Below are 17,266 nucleotides of genomic sequence, written 5' to 3'. Positions count from 1 at the left end.
GTCTGAAGGTTCTGATTTCTCCACCTCCTTGTCAACACTTGTTGGTATCTGACATTTCAATTTCAGACATCCTGTGGGTATAAAGTGTCTTGGTCACTTTTTAAGTCAGGGTCATCTGGTTTCCCCGCCGCCACACTACTCCTTGTGGCCCAAATCCCAAATGACCTCCTTGTCACCACACCCAGCAGTTCCGTTTGGTCCAATATGAGTTGGCCTTTCAGCATTTGGCACTGATCACCCTTCTGGCTCATCCTGGCAAAACAGTTGAGTCTCTTCATCTCGGAAGACTTCGCTCAATTCCACCCACCACTGAAAATCAGTTCACCAAATGAGCAATTCGCCAGCCTTTCCTAGGCTTCAGGTTTGTCCCCGCCACTCTCCCAGTCATTTCATATGCGGAGAGACAAACTTTCAATCCATCGTAGGGTCTTCTCTCTGTATCTTTCTTTTCTTCTTTTTCTTCCTCACCCTTCCTCCTCCTCCTCCTTCTTGTTTTTCTTCCTCTTTCTCCTCTTATTCCGGTTCTTCTTCTTCCTCTTCCTCTTCTTTCTCTCTCTCTCTTTCAGCTGTTGTTTTGTTTTTCATAACAGCAGAGGGGGTGGAAGGGACAGGAGATAGCTATGTTCAGTAATTCTGAGAAAATGGTAAACATCATTTAAGGGAAAGCTTGCCCATTTGTAACAATGCTCTATCATGGCCTAAGGATCTGGACTTAAGGCTCAGCGGTTAAAGGGTCTGCCTGCAATGTGGGAGACCTGAGTTCAATCCCTGGGCCTGGAAGATCCCCTGGAAAAGGAAATGGCAACCCACTCCAGTATTCTTGCCTGGAGAACCCCATGGATGGAGGAGCCTGGTGGGCTACAGTCCATGGGGTCACAAAGAGTCGGACATGACTGAGCGACTTCACTTTCACTTTCTATCATGACCTAGGTCAAGTTATTCAATCTCACTGCCTCAACTTTCCCATTTGAAAAATGGGAATGGAGTTAATGACATCATCCTCACAAGTAGAAGGGTAGAGTAAGAAGTAGGCAAAACTGAGGTTCAGGAGAACTGGCTTGAGTTCAGATTGAGTCAAACCCTGTGGGGTCACTTCAGGTATACCGTCCCCTTGTTGGGCCTCAGTTTCTTCATCTGTGAAAGAAGAGGTTGGATTAAATGATGCTCATTGGGAAACAGGAAATGGGGGCATATTCTGGACTCCCCAGTGATGATGAGAACCTGGAGTCATGCAGGGTTATACCTGTATTGTTCTATTGTCTTTCTCTCTGTAGGGCCCAAAATCTTTTCCTGGACTCTTATTCAGGGTTTCTATAAAGCTTTTGTGCTGGACATCTGAGTTTTGACTGTCAAGCATCCACCCCCTCTCTTGCATTAACAGCACCTCAGTTTTTCTTGGGAAAATGATGTTTCTCCCACATCCATGTGGTTTGGGTGGAACTGTGACCCACGTGCAAGCCATTCATCTCCCCAGATCCCATTGGCCACAGTCATCAGCTCAAGAATGGGCACATGACCTAGTCTGGACCAATGAGAATCAGGTCTAGGACTCTGCTTGGAATTGCTGGGAAAGTCCTCTGGACGAGGCACTCTGAGGAGGGGCCTGGAACTGCCCATGTTCCGTTGTGGAGAGAGCTTGCCTGGGAGCAAGGCCAACGCAGAGGAGGGCAGAGCTGAGAGATTAAAAAAAACAGAGATGTTGCTGATGGTGTCATTTGAGCTCCTGGATCCAACTGTGTCTGTCAGTCCTGCTACCTCTCAAGGAGAAAGTCTCAATTTAGCACTAGGGAGTCTTCAACACACACTCAGCTCCTTTTTTACCCGAGAACAGGTCCCAAGCTCAGAGCAATATATCTAGCTAGGATTTAATGACACTTTTTAAATTGCTGTTGTATTTATTTTTATGATTCCTTACATGACAGTGATTAAACAACAACAAAGACAAATGATACTGGTTTCCCATTTATAGTAACTATACCATATTTACTTTTTTAAATTAATTTACTTAATTTTATTCAAGTATAGTTGATTTAAAATGTTACCTTAGTTTCAAGTGTACAGCAAAGTGATTCAGTTATACAAACATATATCTATTTTTTTCAGATTCATTCCCCTTATAGATTGTTACCAAATCTGAATCTAGTTCTCTGTGCTATACAGGAGGTCCTTGTTGGTTATCTCTTTTATATACAGTAGCATGTATCATTTTTTATTTTTAATATAGATATTTTAAGCAAATAGAATAAATCACTATTTTTTAAATACACAAAATAAAAAATACAGGCAGTATACAAATACAGCAAAAATTATGAGGATGATACCAGAATGACTAAAATGCGGGAGACTGTTTTAATCAAGCCATCTCTAAACTGACCTCGAATATTAACCTGTCCTCACCTGCCTTCTCCCCTCCCTCATGTGTTATCTCCTTGACCTCAGGACAGACTCTGAGGGGCAGCGAGTGGAGTCAGCGGGTTGTGGGGAGGACACTCACAGGTTCTTGAAGGCATCTTCACGCAGGTCATGCGGGAGACTCTCCGCGATGTCCGGGTGGAGAAAGCGGCCTGAGGATCCCCTCAGCACCATGCCCAGGATCTCCACACACTCCAGGGGGTTCAGCACCTGGAAACACCTCTCCAGAGTGACGAGAAACAGGCTGCGGTTCACACCCGGGCTCTGCAAGGCTTGTTTCCGAATCTCTCCCAAGTCAATAACGATGTTGTCCAGCTCCTAAAGGGGTGGCAGAAGTCAGGGTTGCCTCTCAATCTGGAAACACTGGGCAGGACCACGCTTAGCAGCAGAGGTGAAATTCAGGACCACTATTAAACGCTATGCTGCTATGTCAAATATTCTAGACTTTTCTGTCACCTACAGAATGCCTTGTCCTTCTCCAGATACATCATGACTGTCACACCTCAGGCCCTTGCTCTAGCTGGAATCCCCACCTCCTTGTCTCAGCGAATTCCAGCTGATTCTTTCAGGTCAAGGTCAGTCATCATTGAAACAGTGAAGTCTTCTCTGATGTCCTACTTTAGTCAAATCAAACCTCCCTCCACTCTGGGCTTCCAAGAACATCCTGAACCAAACTCCGTGATTAGAAATGCTTACAAACCTATCTTTCCTCCAAGCCAGTGGACCTCAACCCTGGCTGTACATAAGAATGACAAGGGAGATGATCCCAAGCACCACCATAGAGCCTGCTTTCACCAGGCTCTGGTGGAGCCCTGGCATCTGATTTCAGTGTATAGATGAAGCTGAGCCAGGAAAGTGCTGAGGCCCATGCCATGTGCCCAGTGGGATTCCTGGTACGCAGAAGATGTTGAGAAATAGCCTGTTAGGATGACTGACTACATCCTTTGGACCACAGACCCCAGGAATGCTGACAGAGTTTACACAAAATTTGACTGTTCACAACTCTGTCCTTCACCCAACATGCCTTCTAAAAATAACAACCACAATTTACTGAGTATGCACTACACGCCAGGCACTGTGCCAAGCATGGAGCAACCATGCATACTCTCCTGTTATTCTCACAACAGTCCTATAGGTTGATACCCACAGGTCTGAGGGTCAGATATTCCTAGGTTCAAAGCCCAGGCCCTTGACTTATATGTGTGTGTCCCTGCGTAAGTCACTTATCATTTTTAAGTCTCGATGTCTTCCTCTTGCATGAAGATAAAAATCAGTGCTTACCTCCTAGATTTATAAAAACCGAATGAGATTTAATGAATGGAGAGTGCTTGGTACCTAGTGAACGCTCAGCAAACATTACATGCTATAATTAACTCACTATCACAGGTGACAAGAAGCAAAAGCGAGATTAGACAACCTGCCCAAAGGCACACAAAGCTGGGATCTGAAACAAGGGTACTGAATCCAAGCCCACTCATCTAACCACGTCTACAAGTTTCCTAACTTCCGTCATTGCCAGTTGGGGCCAAACAGTGCAATGGTTAAGAGTGTAACTTGGGGGTTCTGAGGCAGGGGTCTGTGGATAGTACTAGGGGTGGGGAGTGGAGGGAATTGCATCCTCCGTTTCACAGCTGTGGAACTGACCCCCAGCATCTCCTTCAAGGATGAACATAGGCAGCGAGCCAGCAAGGTGGCTTTGAACCAGCAAGAAGCTTTGCTGTGTCATCACTAAAAATCACAAACACTTTCATAACTCACTACCGTTGCTGTAAATGACTTGAAATCTCACTTACACTCAACATTTCCTCAAAATTACAGAAGCTGTTAGACCAACCACTAAACCTTACTATTGAAAGTATTCAAGAATTACTGACCCCCAACTTTGTCTTACGTATTTTGATAAATGTCTTTCAATAGAATCAACTTCCTTTATCATCCTTTGTATTTCATTGTATAGATGTTAACACCTTATTCTGAGAAGGAGCCTGCGGGCCTTGCCACGGGCTCACAGCTAAGAGTCAGGAACCCAGGTTCTTACCTCAGATTTGCCACTTTCAAGCTGTGTAACCTGAAGTTACTCAACCTCTCCAAGCCTGTTTCCTCATCTGAATATTGAAATGGTAAGATTCTAGTTATCCTTATTTCAAAAAGTCCTGGCTTGTTAAACCTTTAGAAGAGTGTTGGCAAATACAGCCCACGGGCCCAATTCAGCCTACCGCCTGTTCCTGTAAATAAAGTTTTATAGGCACACATCCAGATCCATTCATTCACCTGTTGTCTACTTTGACACTACAACCACAGAGCTTAGTAGTTGTGACAGAGACTGTACGGCCTACAAAGCCTGAAATATTTCCTATCAGGCCCTGTTTCTATCAGAAACAGCTCACTGATCATTCCCTCAGGATAATACCTGACACATGGTTAACCCTCAATAAACATTAATCCAGACCATTTTCTTAGGCCACCATCCTCATTTTTGCCGTATCTTTCATCACCTTTATAATTATTTAATTTTTTTACTTTATTTTTTTAATACAAAGGCTTTCAATTTTATTTTATTTTTAACAAACATACATGGGACTCGATAAAGGTTACTAACTGAATGAGCTCTAACAGACAGGTTCTCTGTGGCTTTGACACACTCAGCTTCTAAATGATCAGCTAGCTAGTTAGGATTGTACACTTGGTACTTTTTGCTGTTGTTCAGTCATTCAATCATGTCCAGCTCTTTGCCACCTCGTGGACTGTAGCCCACAAGGCTCCTCTGTCCATGGGATTTCCTAGGCAAGATTATGGGAGTGGGTTGCCATTTCCTTCTCCGTAATTTTTTACTTTAAACTGACTCTTCTTAAAACTTAAATTCATTTCAAAAGGAAAAACTACATCTCCATCAAACTCACAGTTTTGATGTGTATTTTAATAACAGACATTGAAATTAATTTATGATTATTAAAATGTTTAAACGCTTTAATTCCCTTAGGAAAATGCTGCTCCACTTTCAACTGTCTCTGAAAAACTCTAAACCTCACCTTTCTGATTCCCAGTGATTCTCTGTGTCTCAGAGGCCTTGCTTTGCTCTTACATAGCCAACCTTATTTTGTGAAAATTATCTGTTTCTGTCTCCTCTGGACCATAAGCTCCTTGAGGGCAGAGACTGTCTTTCATCTAGAACCCAGTGTCTCCTGGTACACAGTAATCATTCATGGGTATTTATGCAGCCAAACTACTGGGACTCCTCAGCACCCCTCATTTCTTTGTGTGTGTGTGTGTTGTGTAGCCTTTTGTTAGCAACTAAAATAAAAGGTACCTGTTGTACAACATGGATAGTAATTGAATATAACTGGAGATTTTTATATTCTAATACAGATCATTTATAAATGCAATATCTATATTAAAAGCTTCCTCCTTTTTGTGTATAATTTGCAAATTTATTCTGAAAGCAGAGCATATGTGTGCAAGTCTGCAAAGAGTGCAATTTAGGATATGGTAAATGCTTCACAAGTTACTTTCAAAAAGCTGACTGCCACAACTGTGCCTTTACAATACCTTTTTTTTTTTTTGATCAAAATATTTTTATACCAGCCTTCCTCAGACTGCTTTTAACTACAAAGCATTTTTTTTACAGAGTTGAAACTGAGGAAGGATTATACCTACTAGAAAAGAAGAAAGCTCTGTTCGTTTGAGGTTTCAGAATCCCCCCAAACCAGGACCGGTATCTTGGTAACGCTTAGGCCAGGACCCTGGACAGAGTGTGAGTGTGTCCAGGTGGCATTCCTGAGGGTTCAGAGCTGCAGTGAGCTGGGAGAGCTCCAGCTGCACAGCCCACTGAACTGTCTTGCCAGTTTCTACACTGGCTTGTCTGGGCATCCTTCATTTCTTAGTACTTATAAAGTGTTAGTTTCTCAGTCATGTCCAACTCTTTATGACCCCATGGACTGTAGCCCACCAGGCTCCTCTGTCCACAGGCTTCTCCAGACAAGAATACTGGATTGGGTTACTTTTCCCTTCTCCAAGGGATCTGCCCAACCCAGGGACTGAACCCAGGTCTCCTGCATAGCAGGTGGATTCTTTACTATCTGAGTTACCATAAGAATATGAATTATAAGGCATTTCATTTGAACTCTGGAGGAAGTAAGACAGAAAATCTAGGTCCCAAGGAGTTTTCAGGGAGGAAATGAAGAAAGGCAGAATGAGGCTCAATTCCATTCAACTTGACAAGCACCAAGTTGAAGGCCCTGGACTTCCCCCACTCCCAGGATGCCAAGAAAGCCTCACCAGGAGGTCCTTCTTGTCTTCTAAGAGGCATTTCATGGCGGTGTGGAACTGCTGAGCATCTGTCCCCCTCAGGTCCTCCAGCAGCTTCTGGGGCTGGTACAAACGCTGCTCCAGGAGGTTTTCCATGGCTGCCTGGACACAGAATGCTGGGCGAGTCAGTGAGGACAGGACAGGATCACACAGCCAGCACCCAGCCAAGCCACCTAATTCCCTGCAGGGACCGCAAGCTGGCAGCCTGCACGCGTTTGGCTGAGTTGACTCCAAAATTTTTAATGAGCTACCAACATTTAAAATTCAGGAAATTCCTCACAAAAATCCACAAAGATGTGGCAGTGCTAGACACATATCCCCTTCTGTATAATAATCAACAGGCCAAGGGGCAGTCGCTCACTGTAATTACTCTTCCTGATCACCACCCTCCAGCCATAGCTGCCTGGTCCCTGCAGGCAATTGAGGTTTCAAGTCCAGAGCAGCTGACCTCTACTCAGATATTTTACTATGCCCAGATGATCCCTGCTCAAACCCTCTGCCACGCTCCAAACCCTCTGCCATGCTCCAAACCCTCTGCCACGCTCCAAACCCTCTGCCATGCTCCAAACCCTCTGCACAGGAGCAACATTCAGGCAGCATGAACTGGCTATGGCATCCCCTCCAGGGTAAGGAGCAGAGGCCAGCAGTTTCTCCTAGAGGAGATTTCCTCTGCTACCTGGGGAGCTATTTTCTAAATCTTCCTTAAATAAAAATGCTCTAGAAAGGCAGCAAAGCATCATGGACAAAAGGTAAGCTCTAGGACCAGACAGTTCAGGACATGGAACAACAGACTGGTTCCAAACAGAAAAAGGAAGGGCCCATTTAACTTATTTAACTTATATGCAGAATACATCATGAGAAACGCTGGGCTGGAAGAAGCACAAGCTGGAATCAAGATTGCCAGGAGAAATATCAATAACCTCAGATATGCAGATGACACCACCTTTATGGCAGAACCAGACAACCCATGTGCAAATCCCCACCTTACTTACTAGTTGTGCAGCCTCAAGCAAGTTCCTTAACTAGGATTGCTAGATAAAATACAGGATGCCTGGCTACATTTGAATTAAATATAAACAACTAATAATTTTTAGCATAAGTATATCCCAAATATTGCATGGGACATACTTATACTAAAAATGTATTTGTTATTAATCTGCAAGTCAAATTTAACTGAGATTCCTGGGTTTTGATAAACGGGCAACAGTATCTCCAGGTCTCAGTTTTCTCAGCTGAAAAGTAGGGACAAGAGTCAAACTTACTATGTAAGTAAGGATTAATCCTATATCACAAGGAGTAAATGAGTACATAAAGTGTTCTCAATCAGTGCCAGCCATTATCCTCTGTCTTGAATGAGTTGAAGAATTGTTAACTCAATGTCTCTCCCTCTAGACTGAAAGGCCCACATGGGTGGTAAGGTGACTGCCTGTTCTGAGCCTCCAGTGTCTACAACCGTGCCTGGCAGAGACTAGAGGCTGGATGAGTAGGTACTGAATGAATAAATGAATATACAAACAGGAAGAGAGGGAGTATAGCTCAAATCAGGTTAAAATATACACATTTCATGAGGAGCCCTACTGCTAGAGAGAAAAGGGCAAGCACCACTTCTTTATAGATTACACAGACTGATGAACAAGACGAAGAAAGCAGATGCCGTGAGGCCACCAGCCACCTCCGTCTAGTGGCTGTAAGTCGTTAACAACCAGCAATCTCAGCTTAGCCCTCACATGAATGTTCATCTTCACCATAAAGTCAGTAAAAGTTGAAACAACAAAGACGTATGTCGGAACTTCATTCATAAGTGATATGACCTCTTTGCTGAATCAAGTAACAGTCTTTGAATTCTGAAAGAATGTTCTTTCAGTTTTCTGTGCTCTTCACAGAGCACAACATTGCACCCCATCTACTAATTACGCTAATGAGGTAGAGGCTGGCCAGCTCACTGCAGTTCCTACCATGCCCTATTGTTCCCTAATGTAAATATCCATTGCCATCTATTTACGCACTTGCGCAACTGTTTTTCTTATGGTCGAATTTAAAGGGGAGAAAAATATTTCCTGGACCTGCGATTGAGAGACTGATAATTATACCCAAAGATCCTCTCTCTTGTAATTCCTTTTAGCAACAGAAGCCCAAAAGTTTTATCCGGGTACATGGCCTCTCATCTTATTCCTCTGCAGTAAGATGTGACTGTGGACTGTGAGCCAATGAAATGAGAGCAGGAGGAAGTATGCAACTTCCGGGTCACATCCTTAAAGAGAGGCTGTTGACCTTTCACTTCCTCTTTCCCACAGCACCCTCTCTGGGTTGGAGAATGGATATGTTATTTCAACCACACAAGCAGCAACTCCCTAGATGATGATAAAGCAATCAGACAGAAGGAACCTGCCCCCCACCCCGCCCCGCCGATGGCCTTTTGCGGTAGAGTTGCCTCTCCTCTCTGGACTTCCCACCTCAGTTCAGTTCAGTTCAGTCGCTCAGTCATGTCCGACTCTTTGAAACCCCATGAACTGCAGCACAGCAGGCCTCCCTGTCCATCAGCAACTCCACCACCACAGTTCAAAAGCATCAATTCTTTGGCACTCAGCCTTCTTCACAGTCCAACTCTCACATCCATACATGACCAGTGGAAAAACCATAGACTTGACTACACCGACCTTAGTCGGCAAAGTAATGTCTCTGCTTTTGAGTATGCTATCTAGGTTGGTCATAGCTTTTCTTCCAAGGAGTAAGCATCTTTTCATTTCATGGCTGCAGTCACCATATGCAGTGATTTTGGAGCCCCCAAAAATAAAGTCTGACACTGTTTCCACTGTTTCCCCATCTATTTCCCATGAAGTGATGGGACCGGATGCCATGATCTTCGTTTTCTGAATGTTGAGCTTTAAGCCAACTTTTTCACTCTCCTCTTTCACTTTCATCAAGAGGCTTTTTAGTTCCTCTTCACATTCTGCCATAAGGGTGGTGTGGACTATTACACATAATATAAATAAGCTTAATTGTTTCAGTTCAGTTTAGTTCAGTCACTCAGTCGTGTCCAACTCTTTGCGACCCCATGAATCACAGCATGCTAGGCCTCCCTGTCCATCAACAACTCCCGAAATTCACTCAAACTCATGTCCATTGAGTCGGTGATGCCATCCAGCCATCTCATCCTCTGTCGTCTCCTTCTCCTCCTGCCCCCAATCCCTCCCAGCATCAGGGTCTTTTCCAGTGAGTCAACTCTTCGCATGAGGTGGCCAAAGTATTGGAGTTTCAGCTTCAGTATGACTCCTTCCAATGAACACCCAGGATTGATTTCCTTTAGGATGGACTGGTTGGATCTCCTTGCAGTCCAAGGGACTCTCAAGAGTCTTCTCCAACACCACAGTTCAAAAGCATCAGTTCTTTGGCGCTCAGCTTTCTTCACAGTCCAACTCTCACATCCATGCATGACCACTGGAAAAACCATAGCCTTGACTAGACGGACCTTTGTTGGCAAAGTAATGTCTCTGCTTTTTAATATGCTATCTAGGTTGGCCATAACTTTCCCTCCAAGGAGTAAGCATCTTTTAATTTCATGGCTGAGCTGCTATAATTTGAGGGGGCTTTGCTGAGAGACAGCAGCTCAGCCTATACCCTATACAGACACCATATCTCCATCAAAAGTAGAAAAATGAAAGACAAAAGAGCTTATAGCACATTTCCAAAAAAACTGGACAGAACATGTTTCTTTGCAGAAGTGAAGACTAGCTCTCTGCCAGTTCTCCAACTCACCTGGCTCCTGAGTTTGCAATCCCTGTGCACTGAGAAGGGAACACAGGGGTGGGTCTCAGATACACACCTTCAGGCTGGGGATGGTGAAGGCAACGTGCCGTGAGTTCAGATAGGCCAGGACTCTGTGCGACAGGTCTGCCGTCCACACGTGGGAGCTTTAGTCAAAGACAGACAAAGAAGGTCATGATGACAGGTTCCGCTAGGATGGGTAGTCCCCATGCTAGCTAAGAGCTCAGGGGACGGAAGTTCAGAGAGGACAGTGGGAGTGGGCCAGGATGCTAGGAACTCTGTGCTTGGAGGAATGCAATGTGTTGCCTTGGCACAATGTAGGGGAGTTTCCAGTATTAGGAACCTACCCAAACACCAGCCTCTCAAAGACAATAATCAGTTTCAGAGCTGTGTGCTATATTCTAAATCCTGTAACAATCCACTCAGATTAACAATCCAAACAGATGGACTTAGACAGGTGTCCCTCCTCCAGGGGATCTTCCCAACCCAGGGATCAAACCCAGGTCTTCCTCACTGCGGGTGGATTTTTTTACCAGCTGAGCCACCAGGGAAGCCCCCTGACTATATTAAATTTACAAAACAAATGCTGTGTATACCATGAGAGGCTGGAATAGCATAGTTAAGACTGTTGGCTCAAAACCTGGATTTGAATCCTGGCTCTACCACTCAACTGTGTGGACTCAGGCAATTTACTGAGTTTTCCTGTGCCCCAGTTTCCCTTTCTATGTAACATAGCTGCTGCTAAGTCAGTGCAGTCGTGTCCAACTCTGTGTGATCCCATAGATGGAAGCCAACCAGGCTCCCCCGTCCCTGGGATTCTCCAGGCAAGAACACTGGAGTGGGCTGCCATTTCCTTCTCCAATGCATGAAAGTGAAAAGTGAAAGTGAACTCGCTCAGCCATGTCTGACTGTTAGTGACCCCATGGACTGCAGCCTACCAGGAGTGGGGTGCCGTTGCCTTCTCCGATGTAATATAGCTAACTGTGAGAATTAAATCTGTCCACACATGTAAAGTGCTAAAACATTGCCAAACACACAGAAAATGCACAGCTTCATTCATAACAGCCAAAAATTGAAAACAACTCAGATGTCCAACAACAGGTAAAATGTTCAACAGGTGGTAATACCCATTCAATGCAATGCCACTCACTCAGAAAAGGGGAATGAGTGGGACTTTTGCTTCCAGCTATTATTGAGTAGCTGGCAGTGGATAAATTCTCCTGCCTTAAACAATTAGAAGGCCTTTTATAATCACATTCTCGTTATAGATAGATACATAGGTGCTGCTAGATAGATGGATAGTTAGAGACAGATAAAAAATTTTAGCCTGCAAGAATATATTCAATACTGTCAACTGGAGTTACCTTAGGGAGAAGAGTGTTTATGGGGATCTTTCACTTCAATATGATTGAGCGCTCCTGTCATAGGGCCCCAAGTCTCCCATCTGTCCTTCATAGTACTTGTTATATTAGAATCATCTGTTAATATTTACCTTGCCACCACACTATGCAGTGCCCTGCTCCACAGGGTGGCATCTAACAGCACATAAAGGGACAGTGAGGGACTTTCCTGGTGGTCCAGTGGTTAAGACTCCCATCGCAAGTGGCACCAGTTCGACTCCTGGTCAGGGAACTAAGATCCCACATGCCACATGGTGTGGCCAAATAAAATAAAATGATAGAGCACTCTAAAAAAATAAAGTGATGGTGCACCCAAGGGCCAGGCTGCTAGATACACACCCCAGCTTCATCACTTCCCAGTTGAGGGAATCAGCCTTAAATCACCTCCTTGGGCCCCAGTTTCATTATTCTATCCAATGAGATAACAAAAGGACATACCTGGGTGGGAGGAGACTGAGGTTTGTGAGGATTATATGTGTATTCTATGCATAAAGCACTTAGAATAGTACCTGCTACATAGTAAGCACTCAGTAAATGTTAGCTCTTGTGTTACAGCAGAGGGGGCCAAAACTATGGAACAATGCATCTATTCTAAAACACTTGTGCATTGGCTAAATTTTGGATAAACTGGATAAACGAGTATATAGTACTTTTTATAGTTAAGGGACTTCCATTAAAAAAAATCTATTCCATCCCTCCACCTCCCCTTTAGGATGAGTTACCTTTGAAACTGTATGAGATCCAGCAATGCTACAATGGAAATAAAATGAAAAGACAACTTAAAAAGGAATCATTCCAGAGAGATCACAGGCACCTCCTGTTTGAAATTCTTAGACGCAACAAGCGGGGACAGTGGGAATGTTACCATTCAGGTAGCTTCCATCTATTATTTCTTCCTAAAAGGCAAAGAGATAACATCAAGTATAACATCCACGAGTTGGCAGTTTCAACAGAGGGGATGTTGTTTAGAAGAAAATGGTATACTCACCGCCATCTTTTGCAACAATGGATGCAAATCTGCAACAAAGCCATTGAATGTATAAACAGAATTGAATGGGGTGACCTTCAAAAATATAGATGTGTTAAGAAAAGATCCCCCAGAAAAGGTTACTCATGACGGAAATTTTTAGTGAATTTTTATTATACTTGTGCCAATGTGAGGAAATCTTGGTTTGAGAAACCCTTTTAGAATAACCCTGAAAATTCTACACATACAGGCACATACAGGGCACACAGGCACGCACACATCCCAGAACACTCCGTAGCACCATATACCTGAACTGACCTAACCCCACTCCATCCCCTGAGATGTGTGGAAACCGTGACAGATGACTCCTCCCTCGGGACTTACCCTGCCGGGAGTCTGGAACACTATAACTTGCCACTCCAAGGCTCAGGAAAAGGAACAGCCAAAGAGAGCATCTCTGAGGTTCCTGAGACATTCTCCTGCAGTTAATTCAAGCACAGACATGACTCAGGGTTGTATATTTTAGACATATTTAAGAATAATCAGAAGACAAGGGAAAAACAGATAGACCCAGAATCCCTTAAAGACTTTTTTTTAAATTCCATCCACCTTGCTCCATCTAAACTTCTTTGCTGGTGTAAAACACAATCATCTCTCTCCTTAGTTATAATGGCCTGTTTATATTCTTACAACCACCTCTCATTCCCCTCAATTGAACAAAGAGGAGTGGTTAAAAGCATGGACTCTGTTAGAGCTGACAAGGGACTTACGTCTAGAAAATAAAAAGAACTCTTACAATTCAGTAGGTAGAAGATGAACAAGCCAACAGGGAAAAAATATGAACCTAAACTTCATTTTAAAAAAATACAAATGGCCAATACGCATCTCAAGGACTATCGGTGTCGTTCAGTTCAGTTCAGTTGCTCAGTCGTGTCCAGCTCTTTGCAACCCCATGGACTGCAACACGCCAGGCAAATATTAGTTTTCAAGAACATGCTGTTGATAACTAATGAGACACTGTAAGTGAGTCAGACCCTGTGGAGCCTTCCCAGAATGGACCCCCCCCCGACATCGTGCCCTCTGCCTGCCTCTTGTGTAAAGAAAGACTTTAGCTTCCTAGGCCGTCCCCAAGTTCCAAAGAGTAAATTCAGAGAAGTGAGAAAATGCAGAAAGGAAGGGAAACAGTCAAGCAAGACAAAATAATCATACTTTAGCCATTAAACAGCATCAAGGACCTTTAGTTTCTTTTTAGTTTCTCCTCAAGGACTGAAGATAATATTCTGAGCCACGTCGTTTGAGCTGTTTTGTAGATACTAAAGCCCCCAACAGGTGGAAGAAGTTAACTGTATTCTGTCCCTGCATGTGAGCATCCTCAGTCACTTCAGTCATGTCCAACTCTTTGTGACCCCATGGATTGTAGTCGGCCAGGCTCCTTTGTCCATGGGATTTCCCAGGCAAGAATATTGGAGCGGCTTGCCACGCCTTCCTCCAGGGAATCTTCCTGACCCAGGGATCGAACCCAGGTCTCCTGCGTCTTCTGCATCACAGGCAGTTTGTTTACTGCTGAGCCCCCGGGGAAGCCAGTATGCTGCCCACAAGCACATAAACCCCAGACCAATTGGAACCAGATGGTCCCTCCTGATTACCTCACCAGCAACCAATCAGAAGAATGTCCATGAGCTGATCACCCCGAGTCCCTCCCCTTCCTTTACCCTGTCTTTCACCTTTCCCTGAAAGAATTTGAGGAGTTGGAGGAGCCTTTTAAGCACCGGTTGCCCTGGACTCTTTGGTTTGCACCCTGCAATAAACACAACACTTTCCTTCACCACAACCTGGTGTCTGTAGATTGGCTTTACCATGCGCAGGCAAGTGGACCCAAATTTGGTGTGGTAACAACTTCATTACATATGCACTAGAATGGCTAAAAGTTGAAAAGATTAACAATACTAAGTGTTGACAATAATGTGGAGCAGTGTGAATTCATACATTCCTGATACAGCCACTTTGGAGAACTGTTTGGCAGTGTCTTATAAAGTTAAATATACAGTACTCTACAATCTAGGAATTATACCCCTAGGTATTTACCCAAGAGAAATTGAAACATACATCCATACAAAGATTTGTAGAGTTCCATTCCAAAAATTAGAAACAACTCAAATGTTCAACAATAGATGAAAGGTTAAACAAATACGGTATACCCACTCAATGGAACACCACTCACCAATAAATAAGGAATGAGTTGGACTTTTGCTTCCAGCTATGATGGAGTAAATGGCAGCAGATAAATTTCCTTGCCTTAAACAATTAGAAAACAAATGAAACAAAGGTTTTCAGACATCGGATGACAGGTAGAACAAGACTGAGACCCCTGAGAGAAGGGAAACTGTGAGAAAATGGAAAATATGTATTGGTTTCTGCCCCCAGTTCATGCAACAGGGCCACTAAATCCCTCATAATTTCCTAAATGATAAGAGCACGAGGAGCATCTCTTGTTCTAATACTTGGTTTTTGATCCATCCCTGATACAGGGCTCCTAAGTCCTTGCAAATTCTTAAGTGGTAGAACTAGGAGCGGTGCAGCCACTCTGGAGAACAGTGTGGAGGTTCTTTAAAAACAAATAGAGCTACCATGCTGCTGCTGCTAAGTCACTTCAGTCGTGTCCAACTCAGTGCGACCCCATAGACGGCAGCCCACCAGGCTCCCCCGTCCCTGGGATTCTCCAGGCAAGAACACTGGAGTGGGTTGCCATTTCCTTCTCCAATTCATGAAAGTGAAAAGTGAAAGTGAAGTCGCTCAGTCGTGCCCGACTCTTAGCGACTCCATGGACTGCAGCCCACCAGGCTCCTCTGTCCATGGGATTTTCCAGGCAAGAGTACTGGAGTGGGGTGCCATTGCCTTCTCAGCAATCCTACTCAGGGGCATGTAGCCACAGAAGACCATAACAGGAAAAGATAACATGCACCCCTCTGTTCATTGTAGCACTATTTACATTCCCTCCAGGACATGGAAGCAGCCTAAGTCTCCGTCAACAGATGAATGGATAAGGAGGATGCGGTACGTACATATAACGGAAAACTACTCAGCCATGAACAAAAAGAATGAAATAATGCCATTTGCAACCTCATGGATTGACCTAGAGACTGTTATACTGAGGGAAGTGAGACAGACAAATATCACATGATTTCATTTACTTGTGGAATCTTAAAAAAAAAACACAAAAGAACTTATCTAGAAAACAGAAGCAGAGTTGCAGATATAGAAAATAAACTTATGGTTATGGGACAGGGGAGGGGGAGGGGTACATTGGAAGAATGGGATTGACATGTACACACTACTATGTATAAGATAGATACTAATAAGGATGCACTATGTAGCGCAGGGAACTCTACTCAATACTCTGTAATGATGTATACAGGGAAAGAATGTGAAAAAAGAGAAGATAAGGGCTTCCCTGGTACCTACCTCATAACATCATATGAGGATAAAATTAGTTACTGAAGTAAATCACTTAGAACAATGCTTGGAACAAAGCCCCACATATGGGTTTAGGGAATAAACAAGCCAAACTGATGTTTTCAAAATCCAAATAATGGGAAAGTGTGGAGAAAGAATGTTCCAGAAAAAGGGAATCAGAAGTGCAAAGGCTGTGACATTAGGAATGCAACTGACATGTTCAATAAATCACACAAAGATGACAGCAGTAGGTGAGATTAGGTCATCATAAGCACCTTGACTCCTACTTGGAGGGAGACAGGAGCCACTGAGGGTTATTAGAATGAGAGCGGGTTTCACCGGTGGCTCAGCAGTAAAGAATCCGCCTGCAACGCAGGAGACGCAGGAGACCTGGGTTCGATCCCTGGGTTGGGAAGATCCCCTGGAGAAAGAAATGGCAACCCACTCTAGTATACTTGCCAGGAAAATCCCATGGGCAGACAAGCCTGGTGGGTTATAGTCCATGGGGTCATTAAGGGTCAGACACGACTGAAGTGGCTGAGCACAGCACAGCCTGAGTGTGAAAGCCACGCTCTGACTTTTAAAACACTAGCTCCATAACCCCAATTGCTTGTTGAGAATGCTCTGAACAAGGGCAACAGGCAAAGCAAGGAGACCAGTAAGAGATGAACAGTGATGACTTAGTCACAGATGGCAGTGAGGGTGGCAAGAAGTGGTTGGGGATATTTTGAAGGGTTGTTGTTGTTCAGTCACTCAGTCATGTCTAACTCTTTGCAACCCCATGGACTGCAGCACGCCAGACTTCCCTGTCCTTCATCATCTCCCGGAGCTTGCTCAAAGTCATGTCCATTGAGTCAGCGATACCATCCAACCATCCTGTCCTCTATCGTCCCCTTCTCCTCCTGCCTTCAATCTTGCCCAGCATCAGGGTCTTCTCTAATGAGTCAGCTCTTGGCATCAGGTG

At 44.1% G+C, this 17,266-nt stretch overlaps 1 protein-coding gene across 1 annotated transcript in view; it reads right to left on the bottom strand.

Moving 5' to 3' along the window:
• OTOA (otoancorin) overlaps nt 1-17,266 on the bottom strand; it is an 85,413-nt gene that overhangs the window by 59,704 nt on the left and 8,443 nt on the right. Inside the window, exons 2-8 of the mRNA XM_069570345.1 lie at nt 13,234-13,328; nt 12,871-12,899; nt 12,748-12,778; nt 12,605-12,632; nt 10,541-10,628; nt 6,688-6,819; nt 2,495-2,730 (exon numbers count right to left, since the gene is read on the bottom strand). Coding sequence (XP_069426446.1) covers nt 2,495-2,730; nt 6,688-6,819; nt 10,541-10,628; nt 12,605-12,632; nt 12,748-12,778; nt 12,871-12,899; nt 13,234-13,324 — 635 coding nt within the window. The 5' untranslated portion in view covers nt 13,325-13,328. The remainder of the gene's footprint in view (nt 1-2,494; nt 2,731-6,687; nt 6,820-10,540; nt 10,629-12,604; nt 12,633-12,747; nt 12,779-12,870; nt 12,900-13,233; nt 13,329-17,266) is intronic.

Source organism: Ovis canadensis, chromosome 24 (assembly GCF_042477335.2).
Source record: "Ovis canadensis isolate MfBH-ARS-UI-01 breed Bighorn chromosome 24, ARS-UI_OviCan_v2, whole genome shotgun sequence".
NCBI classification, from domain to species: domain Eukaryota; kingdom Metazoa; phylum Chordata; class Mammalia; order Artiodactyla; family Bovidae; genus Ovis; species Ovis canadensis.
The sequence above is the reverse complement of the archived record's forward strand: the minus strand, read 5'-3'. Positions and strand labels throughout refer to the sequence as shown.